General features: G+C 44.7%; 1 protein-coding gene across 5 annotated transcripts in view; it reads left to right on the plus strand.

The window, feature by feature from the left end:
- The window catches only part of Acsl6 (acyl-CoA synthetase long chain family member 6), a 64144-nt gene that overhangs the window by 39714 nt on the left and 11385 nt on the right, over nt 1–13045 (plus strand). For all 5 annotated transcript variants that reach the window (XM_057776720.1, XM_057776721.1, XM_057776718.1 and 2 more), the window contains 5 exons: nt 652–740; nt 1788–1904; nt 5154–5297; nt 6718–6819; nt 7656–7727. In XM_057776720.1, the coding sequence (XP_057632703.1) occupies nt 652–740; nt 1788–1904; nt 5154–5297; nt 6718–6819; nt 7656–7727 (524 nt within the window). The remainder of the gene's footprint in view (nt 1–651; nt 741–1787; nt 1905–5153; nt 5298–6717; nt 6820–7655; nt 7728–13045) is intronic.

Here is a 13045-nt window from a genome sequence, read left to right on the forward strand (position 1 = left end):
ATCCTCTGACCTCCACACCTATGCTGTGGCATACTGCATGCATGCACACGCGCGCGCGCACACACACACATACTAATAGTATAGCATAATCCTGCAATAGTATAGTGGGAAAATTAAGAACCAAATGTAAACCTGGCATGGTGGTACCCTCCCATAATTGTAAGTCTGGTAAGGTTGCCATAGGATCACAAGTGTGGGACCAGCCTGGGTGCTATAGTGAATTCCAAAACAACTTGGGATACAGAGAACTCTGACTCAAAAATAATCCTGTGTAATAAAAAGAAATCAAATGTAAAGGGAAAGTCAACCTTTGCTTTCTCTGGGATTTTGCTTTGTCCTCAGTTCCTCCCTTTACACCTGAGCAGCACCTGTGTAAAGGTGTGTTACTCGGATCCTACAGCTCCCCACTTTAACCTGCTTGGTGTTTTGTTTCCACTTTTGCTTTGTCTTTGTTTTGTTTTTGTAGAGGCAAGGTCTCATGTAGCTTAGGCTAGCCTCAAAATTTTCATTTTTTGATACTTTCCCTCTGCCTCTCAAGTTGTGGAATCGTAGGCATGCCTCAGCATGCCAGGATGCTTGGGGACCTCATGGGGTGTCGAGCACCATTAGCGCTGAACCACTGACAAGTGTCATTTTGTTCTGGTGTCCTAGGGCACGTGGGGGCACCTCTGCCCTGCAATCATATCAAACTGGTCGATGCAGAGGAACTCAACTACTGGACCAGTAAAGGAGAGGGAGAGGTGAGTTTAAGATGTCATGTCTTGCTTCTGTGGGTGTCACATGTAGCCAGTTGACAGCAAAAACAGTGTGGATGGAGCCATTTTCTTTTTACCTGCACGTAAAGTCTTTTAAAGTTATTCTTGATTCAACCAAAGCCCAACACTGAGACTCAGTGAACTAAATCAAGATTTTTTTTTTAAAATTTCTGACCTTTAAAAGAAGTTTCCCTCTCCCACATACACACCCGGCTGTGGCATGAGTTACTTGTCTCCTCAGAAACATGGCCATACTCAAATAGGCCAAGTGAAGTGGGCTGAGCTAGGCTGTTCTCACTCAGACCTAGGGAGTGGGTGGAGAAACAGATTGTTTGCCAATGAAGCAGGGAACCTGAGCAGCTCTGGTAGGATTGCCCAGTCATCGGTATCTGTGGTGAGTGCCACAAAACACCATGAGCCTACGGTTTTTGACTGAGATTTCTGTCCCGCCTGTCCCGCAGCCATTCAGTCCCAACGAAACACACAGAGGCCTACATTAATTATAAACTGGTTGGCCTAGTAGCTAAGGCTTTCTTATTAACTAATTCTTACATGTTAGCCACGTGGTTTGGTACCTTTAATCAGCGAGGCATTCTCATATTGCTTCCTCTCTGTCTGGTGACAACTGCAGACTGAGCTTTTCTCTTCCCAGAATTCTCCTGTTCTGGTTGCCCCACCTATATTTCCTTCCTGGCTACTGGCCAATCAGCATTTTATTAAAATACAAGTGACAAATCTTTACAAAGTGCAAGGCCATTGTCCCACAGCATAGGGTCATGGACTCCTGAGGGAGAAGAAGTAGCAAATGAAGAAAGAGTAGCCATGGCAGGGGTGGGCATTGCTTCAGAGAAGGCAAGGGGTGGGTCAAAGGACAGAGATAGCAGAAGGATACTCCACATCCTCTGGGCTGTCACAGTCTCCACAGTGGCCTTCCAATAGATGGAGAGCCACTATTGATCCTGTGCCTGGTGACAGGCAGTGCTGGACCCCTTACGTCATGAGTGAGCTAAGCCATGGTATTCGCCCCCACAGATATGTGTGAAGGGACCAAATGTGTTCAAAGGCTACTTAAAAGATGAGGACAGGACAAAGGAGGCCCTGGACAGCGACGGCTGGCTTCACACTGGAGACATTGGGAAATGGCTGCCGGTATGTACGTTTGGAGGCTGGTGTCCTGCATGTCAACGATGAGTGGGTATGAGATCCAGGTCACCGAGGGGGCAGCTCTCCATATGCACCGCAGACTTGTCCCAAGATTCCTGCTCCTGTTGCCCCAATAAAAGTGGGATTGGCCTGTGTGGAGGACAGAACTTGGGCCTTAAAATCAACTTCCTGGATTTTAGGGAAGGGTTTGTGAGTGTATGGAGCCTGGTAGGTAAGTAGAAGGAGGTGTATTTCTTGAGCAGATCTGAGAAAGACAGTGTCTCAGTTAGAGTTTCATTGCTGTGAAGAGACGTCGTGATCACGGCAACTCTTATAAAGGGAATGTTTCACTGGAGCTGGCTTCAGGTTAGAGGGTTAGTCCGTTATTGTCCTGGCAGGAAACACGACAGCATGCAGGTAGACGTGGTGCTGGAGAGGTTACTGAGAATTCTATACCCAGACTGGCAGGCAGCAGGAAAAGAGCATGCCACTGGGCCTGGCATGGGCTTCCAGAACTCCAAAACTCACCCCCCGCACCGTGACATAGTTTCTCCAACAAGGCTACACCTGCTCCAACAAGGCCCCAACTCCCAAGGTCCTAAGCTTTGACAGAAAGTGCCTTTATCCACTGAGCCGTCCTTCTGGCCCACATTCCCTTATTTTTAAAATAAGGATAATAGCATCGTTTGCCGCTGCAGTCGTCATCACAAGAAACAAATGAGATCATGGCTATGAGCCCTTAACAGTGCCTGGCATGTATCAAACAGCAATACAAAGGGAAAAAACTCTGTTGCCAACACCCAGAGCCCTTGCCTAGTGTTACTCAGCCAGGGGACCTCTTCTGTATGTCTGGAAAGTTGCTGCTGTTTGATCAGAATCAAAGTGTTGAGTTTTTCAGACACATGAGTGATGCTGAGCCCTCCCACAGGTTCTGGGGCCAGGTGAGCCAGTTTGCCTCCGCTTGGGCCCTTGCACTTGTCCTTGAGAAACTCTCATGCTGGTGGCAGACAAGGACAAGTCCCCATTGTGTTTCCTGGAACAGGGACTCTGCTCAGGGAAGGCATATATTTTTATTTTTATTTTTGGTGTGAGTAGGGTTGAGGGAAGAAGCTGAGGACAGGCACTCACTGGACCTGACTCTCAGGTCAAGAGAACAAGAGAGAGTAGAAGGGACAGTCAGGACAGTCGGGACAGGAGCAGAGGCCTCCAACCAAAGGCCCACGGATGAGTAGGAGAGGGGCCAGAGAGGCCTGTGGGGCATGGACACGTGTGGAGGGACAGTTGTCCCACAAGCCAAGGAAGTTTGAGACTCAAGGCCCTGCACTCATAACAGCCCCCTTGCAAGGTCCTGCAATCAATTTTATTATTATTTTGCTTTTATGTATTGATGAGATGACAGTGATAGATTATTTTTGAGAAGGTATTTCTGTATAGTCCTAGGGATATGACTGGCCTCAAATGTGCTGCCATCCTCCTGCCCCAGCCTTCCAAGTGTTGGGATTACAGACATGTACTGGTTTCTGCGTTAGTTTTTTTTCATAGAGAAAGAGTCTCAGAACCATTCACACTGAACGTCAATGGAGCCTCCCAGCATTCAGGGCGTGGTGAGAAGTGAATAAATAAATCCTTGTGAAGGAGCTGGTGTGATCAGACACGAGAAACTCAAAAGCTGCCCGGAGCCCCTGGATTCAGTATCCAAAGTCATCGTCATTTCTAAATAAGGGCTGAATATTAATTGAAATTGTTCTTACATTTGAAATAAGTGTTTGTTCTTTCTGTCTCTCATGTCAGGCCAGTTGCCTTTCATGGTTTAACTTCATCTTAGCTATGAACACTATTTTTCTATACGCTGTGTTTGGCCTTTTTGTTTCTACTCATAAACAAGATTGATCTGTAATTTTTCTTTTAAAATACGACCCTGGTTTTGGTGTCAGCTTATTTGAATGAATGGACAAGTGGTGTTTTGTCATCCCCTGCCCCATTTTCGGAAGACCATGTGAAAGGCTTCAATGCTTATATTTAAGAGGTATTTGTGTTCTAAAAAATATTATTTTATAGTAATAGATGAAGAAGAAGGCATAGTCCTCTAATCCAGTAAATCCAACCTCTCAACCCTGAGTCCTCTGTTCCCCAGCCACGTGGCTGTTGGAGGAGTTAACTAATGTGTCTGACCCTCATTTTCCTAATTAGAGGAACAGAGGTGACAGCAGCCAGCTGTTGCTATGGAAACCAAAGAAGCTTAGTGTAAGGGCAGCATAGGAGATCCAGCCCCAGTGTTGAGAAACACAGGCCTGCTTTCTTCTTCTCTCCTGGGGAGATTGCTCTGGCCCTGGAGGATAAGCAGATGGAGTGGGGATGAGGGACTGCAGGGGTCTGTCTGTCTGTCTGTCTGTTCGAGGTACAGTGTCCATGGGAGAAGGAAGAGGTTGATGAGAGAGGGGTCTGTGAGTGAGAATTGATGGGTCTGAGCCAAGAGAGAGAGGTGAAGCAAACAGGGACGACCCCAGGCTGGGTTAGACTTGAGAAGAATGATCTCCAGGAGCCATTCTGGGCGAGCTGTATTCTGGGTAAACAGATCTCCTGATAGGAGTCACTGACCAGCAGTGAGATCTGGGAGCCTGTCAATGAAGCGATCTAGCAACTTTGGCAGGTGGAAATGCTTATCCCTGGTGTGCTGTTCTCAGAGATAATGAAAGTACAGCATCCATTTAAGCAACCCAGAAACTCAAAAAGATCCATGGTCAGTGAGGTGAACAGGGTCTGGGAGGCCACTGGCACCAGCCCTCCATGCCAGTGGATACTGGATAGACTAGGGCTTCCAACACCATCTGGTGGCAGAAGAGGAATCTGCCATCCACCAGGAGATGGCAAGGGCACACCGGGGTTGAGGCAGTAGCTGGGGCAATAGACCTAGTGAGGTCAAAGAGAATGAACCTGGAGATGCTAGTGAGGGAAAGTGGAGCTGGAGCATGGGCCCTAGCAAGAGAAGCCCTGATGGGGCAGAGATGGAGCTGAGCAGAGGCAGATGCATGCCTGCTTCTGGGGTGAGAGTGACTGGGGAAGCGGAAGGGTCTGGTGAGGCTGATCCAGAAGAAAAAATGACGGATGCTCAGAACTGGCATGTCACCCACCTGTGGTAACACAGAGCGGAGCAGCTTGTGCTGGGGTACACAGGGTAAGTCTACACTGAGGAGGCAGGGGTCCAGCTTGGAAATGGGAGTGCTTTCTTAGGACGCTGTCTGTTCAACTCCACAGGAGGGAACGCTTAAAATCATCGATCGGAAAAAGCACATATTTAAACTTGCTCAAGGGGAATACGTTGCACCAGAGAAGATTGAGAACATCTACATCCGGAGTGAGCCTGTGGCACAAATCTATGTCCATGGGGACAGCTTAAAGGTGAGTGATGGTGCTCCAGCCCTCCTGCGCATACTGGCCTGCTGAGAACTCCAGATTAGGTTGTGATTTCTAGCAAACTGCCAGGATTCATCCATGCATTTCAGGTCAAGAAGGGAAAATCCTTTAAAAAAGAAAAATTGTGGAGCTTGAGAGTCTAGCTCACTGGGTAAAGTGTTTGCCAGGCATGCAGGAGGAAGTCCTGGGTTCTGTGCCCAGCCCCACACAGAACCAGAGCATGCAGGAGCAGAGGGAAAAGGATCATGAGTTTGAGTCCAGTCTCAGCCTCAAAGCAAAAATACAGAAGAAATCTTGATTACTTAGGGTTTGGTTAATTGCAATTAAGGCAAATGAGTTGCTTGAAGGCACAGAAACAAACATTTCTACTAATTTTAGCATATGTTCATTAACTTCCAAGGGAGGTGAATTTCTTGAGGCAAGATATTAAATAAAAATTCAGTATTTTTGTTTTTTCTGATTGTGTGTGTGTGTGTGTGTGTGCGTGCGCACATGTTGCTGTGGGTTGAATTCAGGGTCTTCCTGCATACTAACCGGACAGTATGCCTCCGAAATACACCACCCTCTAAGCCCTGCTATGCAAACAAATTGTACAGGTAAGTGGGTATAGTGTTGCAAGGAATGTACCAATGATAATATCACTTATCAGTACTAAAATGTTTCCGGTCAATATCATTTAGATCACAGTCAGAAAGACCAAAAACGTATTCTGTGATATTAGAGTTATTGACTATTCTATCCTATGCATTTGCATATATAATTAAACCTTAAATCACTTTTAAAGAATAGCCAGAAAAATTAAAACAGTTCTTCACAAATAATTTTGAAGTAGTTCTGAAGTTCTGGGAAATGTGTTTGACTCGCAGACTTTGGATCAATAAAGTTGTTTGATTAGTATCCTCCAAGATGTGCAGATCTGAGATTGACGTGAGAATCAGGGAGATATATCAGAAATTGTGTGTGTGTGTATGTATGTGTGTGTGTATGTATGTGTACATGTGTATATGTATGAGTGTATATATATGTGTGTGTGTATGTATGTGTGTCTGGTGTATATGAGTGTGTGTGTGTTTAATTTTTGACTTTTGGTATTAGAGCTTGAACCCATTCCTCAAGCATACTAATCAACTGCTTAGCCATTGAGCAGCCCCCCATGTCAGAAGTGATCAGCCAGGACTGTGTGGCACCCTAGTGGAACAGCCCCATGTCAGAAGCAATCAGCCAGGACTGTGTGGCACCCTGGTGGATGTGTTTTATAACCTCTGAACAAATGTTTCATAACGGAAGACTTATTTTTAGGAAAGGGTGGAGTCTGAGAATACCAAGAGATTAGTTTTAATGCCAGACCACAAATGAGAACTCTAAAAGCTTGTGTCCTGACTGTGTTTTCTGGTGGGCTTTGTAGGCCTTTTTGGTTGGCATTGTTGTGCCCGACCCTGAAGTCATGCCTGCATGGGCCCAGAAGAAAGGAATCAAAGGGACCTTCCAGGAACTTTGCAAAAATAAGGTCTGTACCCCCAGGTGCTTCCTGACAGGCTGCTGAGCGTTTTATGAGTCACATAGGAGGGGACAGAAAAGCTGGTGACAGTGAAATTTAAATGCGTACTGAGTGTCTGGTATTACAGAGTGTCATGGTAGGACCCTAAACCAGATGTGCCTTTTTGTAGTTGCTAAAGTTATTCCTGTTTTCTTTTTAGAAACTGAGAAAACCATTGAATCCTTAGGTCCAGGGGCCACCACACAGTTTATCTAGCCTTCTCATTCCCTGGCCTGAAAGGGAGCAGTCTAAGAGGAGGTGACTTGTCCCAGGACACAGATGGGTCACAGAAGAGTCAGATGTGAACACAGGCTTTCTGAGCCTTGCCAAGAGAAGGTGGATCTCATGTGCGCTGAGTTAAGAGATAGATAGTGATAGAATGGAAACAGTAACACCGTTCTTCCTGCTTAGAGCATCCATCGCTCCTACCGTCATGGAACTGCCTTATGGCATATGTCTAGGGAGGATTGTCGTTCAATGCTTCAGCAGCAGACATAGGCTGGCGTCTGGTTCCACTTTCCCTCGCTGAACCCTGAGCTCGCATGGGGTGGCAGCACTGCCAGGCTGACCAAAAGAACACTTAGAATAAAGCATGCCCTAACACGGTGACCTCTTTGGTCATTTTTATCCCTTCCTCTCCTGGTGAGAGATAGGAATTGGCATGGTACCAGGTTACACTCAACAGGGAAGGGACTGAGAGAGCATGCGTCTACTCCATCACTGGTTAACCTTAATTCAAAACCTTATTCCTTCTATCCCCATTTTGAAATGCATTCTTATTGTTTTGCTTTCATGGTTCAATTCAGGAGTTGAAGAAAGCCATTCTGGATGACTTGGTGATGTTGGGGAAAGAAAGCGGACTCCATTCTTTTGAACAGGTAACTGTGATCTTCTCCACACCCAGTATATCCCTTTGCATAGTAACACGGTGACCCTACCCTAGACTCTTTCCTCTGTGATGTGGCCCGCTAGGAGGCTAGATACCAACAGACTCCCGAAGACCTGTTTCGAGCCAGCTGCAACTGCCTGCTCCTGAGCTAAAATAGGTCACTGGACAAGTAAGACTGTGCTTGTTGTCCCTACAACCGCAGGCGATTGTAAGGCTGAAATAGAAGCCTTGCTGTCACTGGAAGACCACGTGGGCCTGCTTGGGCTCCCAAGTGCCCTACCTTATTTTTACTGTTGTGGACACTGCCTTCTTGGCAGCTTACTTTCTTACTTACTTACTTACTACCAGCCCAGTGGCCTCCTGCAAAGGAGGAGGAAACAAGGCACCCACAAAGAAAGGACACTCGGTTCCCCTGAGACCTACTGTAGCTAGACACAGCACTGAGCATGCTCAGTCCTACCTCATGTATCATCTATGCGCTTGAGTAAAAGCCACAGAGAAAAAGGTTCCAAGCAGAAAACAATAATATACTGATAGACATTTTCATTCCTTGGATTCTGAAATAATTGTCTTTTATAAAAATCAGCATTTCATAATTTTGTGGTGTGGGCAGAGGATGACCGTGAGATGGCCCAGCAAGTAAAGGTGTTCTTACCACACTGGATTGACCTGAGTTCAGTGCCTGAGTTCCATATAATGGACGGCAAGAACCAGCTCCTGAAAGTTGACCTCTGAACTCCACTCATGAGTGTTCATATTCATTCATACAGAGAGACAGGGAGAGATACACAGAGAGAAACATAACAAAGTTTTTTTCAAGAATTCCTTTTCATCAAGCACTGTGGGCACATCTTTAATCCCAGCACATGGGAGGCAGAGGCAAGAAGATCTCTGTGAGTTCAAGGCCAGTCTTGTCTACATGGCAAGTTCCAAGACAGCCAGAGCTCTGTAGAGACACCCAAAAACTAACAAACAAATGTTTTCCATTAAAAAAAAAATGTCACAAAAATATAGTATGAGGAATCTACAAGGCTTAGAAGAAATTTTGTATGCTGGTTTGATGAAAGCGTAGAACTATTTTTAAATTGGTTTTAAATGTACAATTCTTATGTTTAATCTGAAATTAAAATGTCTATGTACAAAGATTTTTAAAATTTTTCTTTTTTATTCTTGTTTTTCTTGGTTTTGGACAGGGTCTCATGCTATAGTAGTTTTAGAACAGGACAGGCTGGCCTGCGGCATATCACATAAACCAGGATGGTCTTGAACTCATTGCAGTCCTCCTGTCTCAGCCTCCCAAGTATTAGGATTACAGGCATGAGCAACCTACCACACCCAGCTATGATTTTAATTTCTTAATTTCAAGACGAAGAAATCTAAAATAGTTTCCGTGTTTGACATTGTTTTCCTCTTGAAACTTACGTGTCAGTTAAGCCAATTTGAGAAACAAGCTTTCATTTGTCAGTAGCTACTTCAGGACAGCCAAAGCTGAATATGAAGTGTTCCTGCTGCTGGCTTTAGTTTTTAGAGTAGAAGATCCATTTTTGCCACTATGATTATTTCAGTCTCCAAATTTGTTAGCATTTATTTCATTGTTCTTCCTTAATGGGGATCTGTGTGGCTAGATCACATGTCCACGTGGTCCAGGAGCTACCCCTGAGTGATTCCAGACCCTGTAGTCTGGGGTGATTTGAAGGACAGACTCTGAGCCACCTGGGGACAGCCTTGTGAATTCCTAAGCCCCACACGCCCTCTGTTGGTGCTAGGATGCATGACTAGCACCAGAATGATAAAACCCTGCATATTGGCATTAGGGATGGATGTGGGAGGGGTTGAGAGGATGGTGTGTGTGTGTGTGTGTGTGTGTGTGTGTGTGTGTGTGTGTGTATGCACGCGTGTGTGATATTCTTAAGGTTATTTTAGAAGAAACCTTCAATTAAAATTCCACTGTTCTTCTGTTCTCCATTGCCTTTGGTTAGAGCATTAATGAGAGGCAAGCGATCTTGACTTTCTGTATGCCCTGTGCAGTTTCTGCTCGAATAATCTGCCCTCACCATGGTAAGCTCAGATGCAAGAAAGTCATGTGACATCCCAGAGGTCTTTAGCTTTATCACCAAAGTTGTTATGTCTTGGTTTTCTCTGGTCTCATTCTCCTCATTCCCTGCTCTGTGGCATCCTCCCCAGCACAGAATTAGCATGTAGCCTCAGCTGACCATAGCAAAACAAGCAGCAGGGCTCCTGCCCAGAGGAAGGTATGCTCCAAACATGGGCCCCCTTCCCCTCCTTCACAGCAGCTGTCCCAGTTGATCCACAGTCCATTTTTGTCTTGGCCTTTTCGCTTTTCAAAAACAAATGGGCAGAGGCTTGAGGTGTGGCTTAGCTGTCAAAGTACTTGTCTAGTATGTAGCCCTAGGTTTGACCCCTAGTACCACACACACTAGGTATGGAGGCCGTGTGCTCTTATAATTCGAGCACAGGCGAGCTAGATGCAGAAAGATCAGAAGTTCAAGGCCATTCCAACCACAAAGCAAGTTCCAGGTCAACCGAGGCTGCAGGAGCCCTTGTTTCAAACAAACAAACAAACAAACCCAAACCGAAACAGTTCAGCCGGGGATGGTGTCCCACACTTGCAGCCCCAGAGCTGGGAGGTTAAAACAGGAGGATCAGAAATTCAAGGCCAGCCTGAGCTATGTAGAGAAATCTATCTCAAGGTGGGGAAAAGAGGCAATTAAGGGTTAGCTCGAAACACAAAGAACAGCATAACTAAGTCCAGAATCTAAGTCATCCTATGTAAACTTTAGTACTTAAAATTTATTGAGTTGAAAAAAAAAATAAAAAATAAAAAAAAATTTATTGAGTTGGGTTGATTGCACTAAACTTTGAATTTAAAAAATGGATTTACTGAGACATAATTTCCAGAACCATGCAATTCTAAGGACTAGGTCAGCCATGTGACTTACAGAGGTCTTTGAAAGATGTATTTTACTAGTAGACAGGTTGTTCTTAAAATATCCCACCAACAATGAAACAATGTAGCCGACTAACAGATATTTGAGCACATTTAATTTTCATTTAATAATGTTCTTAGTATTTGTGTGCCTCATTGATTTGCATAGACAATGAACTTTGACACAATAGATTTTTTTTCAACTTCTAACCAGTGGACCTCTTCTTAATCATACCGTATTTCTTCTTATTGAAAGGGATAGTTGTTGAATCAGTTTAGGGATGGATTTATCATTTTCCTGATTCATAGAAATGTTTTATTTTTCTTTTTTTCTGTCCTTAATCTTAAATTATTTATTTTGGGTTTATTATCTACAAGCAAACTTGAGTTAATACCTTTGAAAAACTGAAAGTACTATGGTTCTTCATACATGCACAAGTTTATGGTTTTGTTGTTGTTGCTTTTTTAAAAAATTTGAGAGCTTATATATTTTTGTTTTATGTGTATAGGTGTTTTGCCTGTATGTGTATGCCCATGCACTATGTATGTGCAGTGCCTCAAGAGGCCAGAAGAGGGTGTCAGATACTATGGAACTGGAGTTTCAGACAGTTAGTTGTAAATAGCCATATGGGTGCTAGTAATGGAGCCCAGTAAGAGCAGCCAGTGCTCATGACCAAGGAATTATTTCTCCATCCCCTGGTTCATGTTCTCATGAGATGACATAAATAGAGACTTTGGAGGTATTACACTCCAATGCGATGTTTAAATGTTACAATTTCTTCTAATGAAAGTTCTATAAATCTCATTTTAGTAGAAAGTTTCAAGAATAAAATAGCTAATGTTATGCATTTTCTTTCTTATTTCTTCTATAAAATGTATTAAAAGTTAGAAAGAGCCAGGCATGGTAGTACACTCAGGAGACAGAGGCAAGTGGATCCCTGTGAGCCTACATAGTAAGTTACAGACCAACGGGAGCTGCAGTGAGAGACACTGTCTCAAAAAATAAATGTGTGTACATACACACATACACACATACATTCTCAGATGCACATGGGGCTAGAGACATGACTCGGTGGCTAAGAGTTGCTCTTCCAGAGTACCTGGGCTCAATTCCCAGCACCCACATGGAGGCTCACAATTGTCTGTAACTGCAGCTCCAGGGTACTGATGCCCTCTGCTGGCCTCCACAGGCACTGCATTGCATGTGATGCACAGACATACATGTGGGCAAAACACTCACGCACGTTAAATAAATAAATAAAATGGAAAGTCAGCTTCATGGACATAAATGAAGATTTAAGAATCCTTTTTATTGTTGGTTTTTCAAGACAGGGTTTCTCTGTGTAGCAGCTCCAGCTGTCCTGGAACTAGCTCTGTAGACCAGGCTGGCCTTGAACTCACTGAGATCTGCCTGCCTCTGCCTTCCAAGAGCTGGGATTAAAGGCGTGCGCCACCACACCTGACAAATATTCTCTTTTTTTTAATACACTCACTATTAGACAACTTTCTAGAAAGCATATAATTGCTTCACAAAATGAATTCATGCCTTATTGTTGACTCTCTCCTGAAAAAGCCCAAAGTTTGTTGACCACAGTTAAAGTTATCATTGATGATAACTTTCTTTCTTTCTTTCTTTCTTTCTTTCTTTCTTTCTTTCTTTCTTTCTTTCTTTCTTTCTTCCTTCCTTCCTTCCTTCCTTCCTTCCTTCCTTCCTTCCTTCTTTCCACTGCCCAGACTGGGTCACTCAAGTCGTTGGTATAGGTGTTTGTGGACGAATGTAAGTGGACCCAGGGCAGCTCCTGGCCGCGGTGTAGCTCTGATCTGCTCCCTGAGGGACAAAATTGCCAGCTGGATTCAGGCCTCTGACCTGTTTGGCCCTCTTTGTGGGGCTGAACCTGATGGTATGAGTTCAGGCAGAGCAGCCCCGCAGGCAGCTGTGTGGAAGGGCTGCTCACCCGGTCATGCTTCAGGAGCTGATGGTTTCCAGCCTTTCCCCTTGAGCCCTTGTCACCTCACAGCCTCCACACCACCTAAGTGGCGTCGTGTAGTTCCCTCTGCACTTTCTGTGGCTGCTGCCATCACAGCTGCATTCCCCTGTTGCTCCTGGACTGAACGTGTCCCCCCTCCCCCCATGTACCACTGGGAAATCAGAAGATGGCAGCCAGGCTGCAGACATTTTAGCCTAGTCTTTGCATCTCCTTGGAAAAATAATAATAACTTCATAAACAAAAGAAGGTGGGAGAGTCGTATGGTGGTATTTCCCTGCTATCCCAAGATGGGGAAGTAGGGAGATTAAGAGTTCAAGGCCATCCTTAGTTAAATAGGGAGTTGGAGACCATCCCAAACTACCCAAGACTATG

This window comes from Chionomys nivalis, chromosome 7, assembly GCF_950005125.1.
Source record: "Chionomys nivalis chromosome 7, mChiNiv1.1, whole genome shotgun sequence".
Lineage (NCBI taxonomy): Eukaryota > Metazoa > Chordata > Mammalia > Rodentia > Cricetidae > Chionomys > Chionomys nivalis.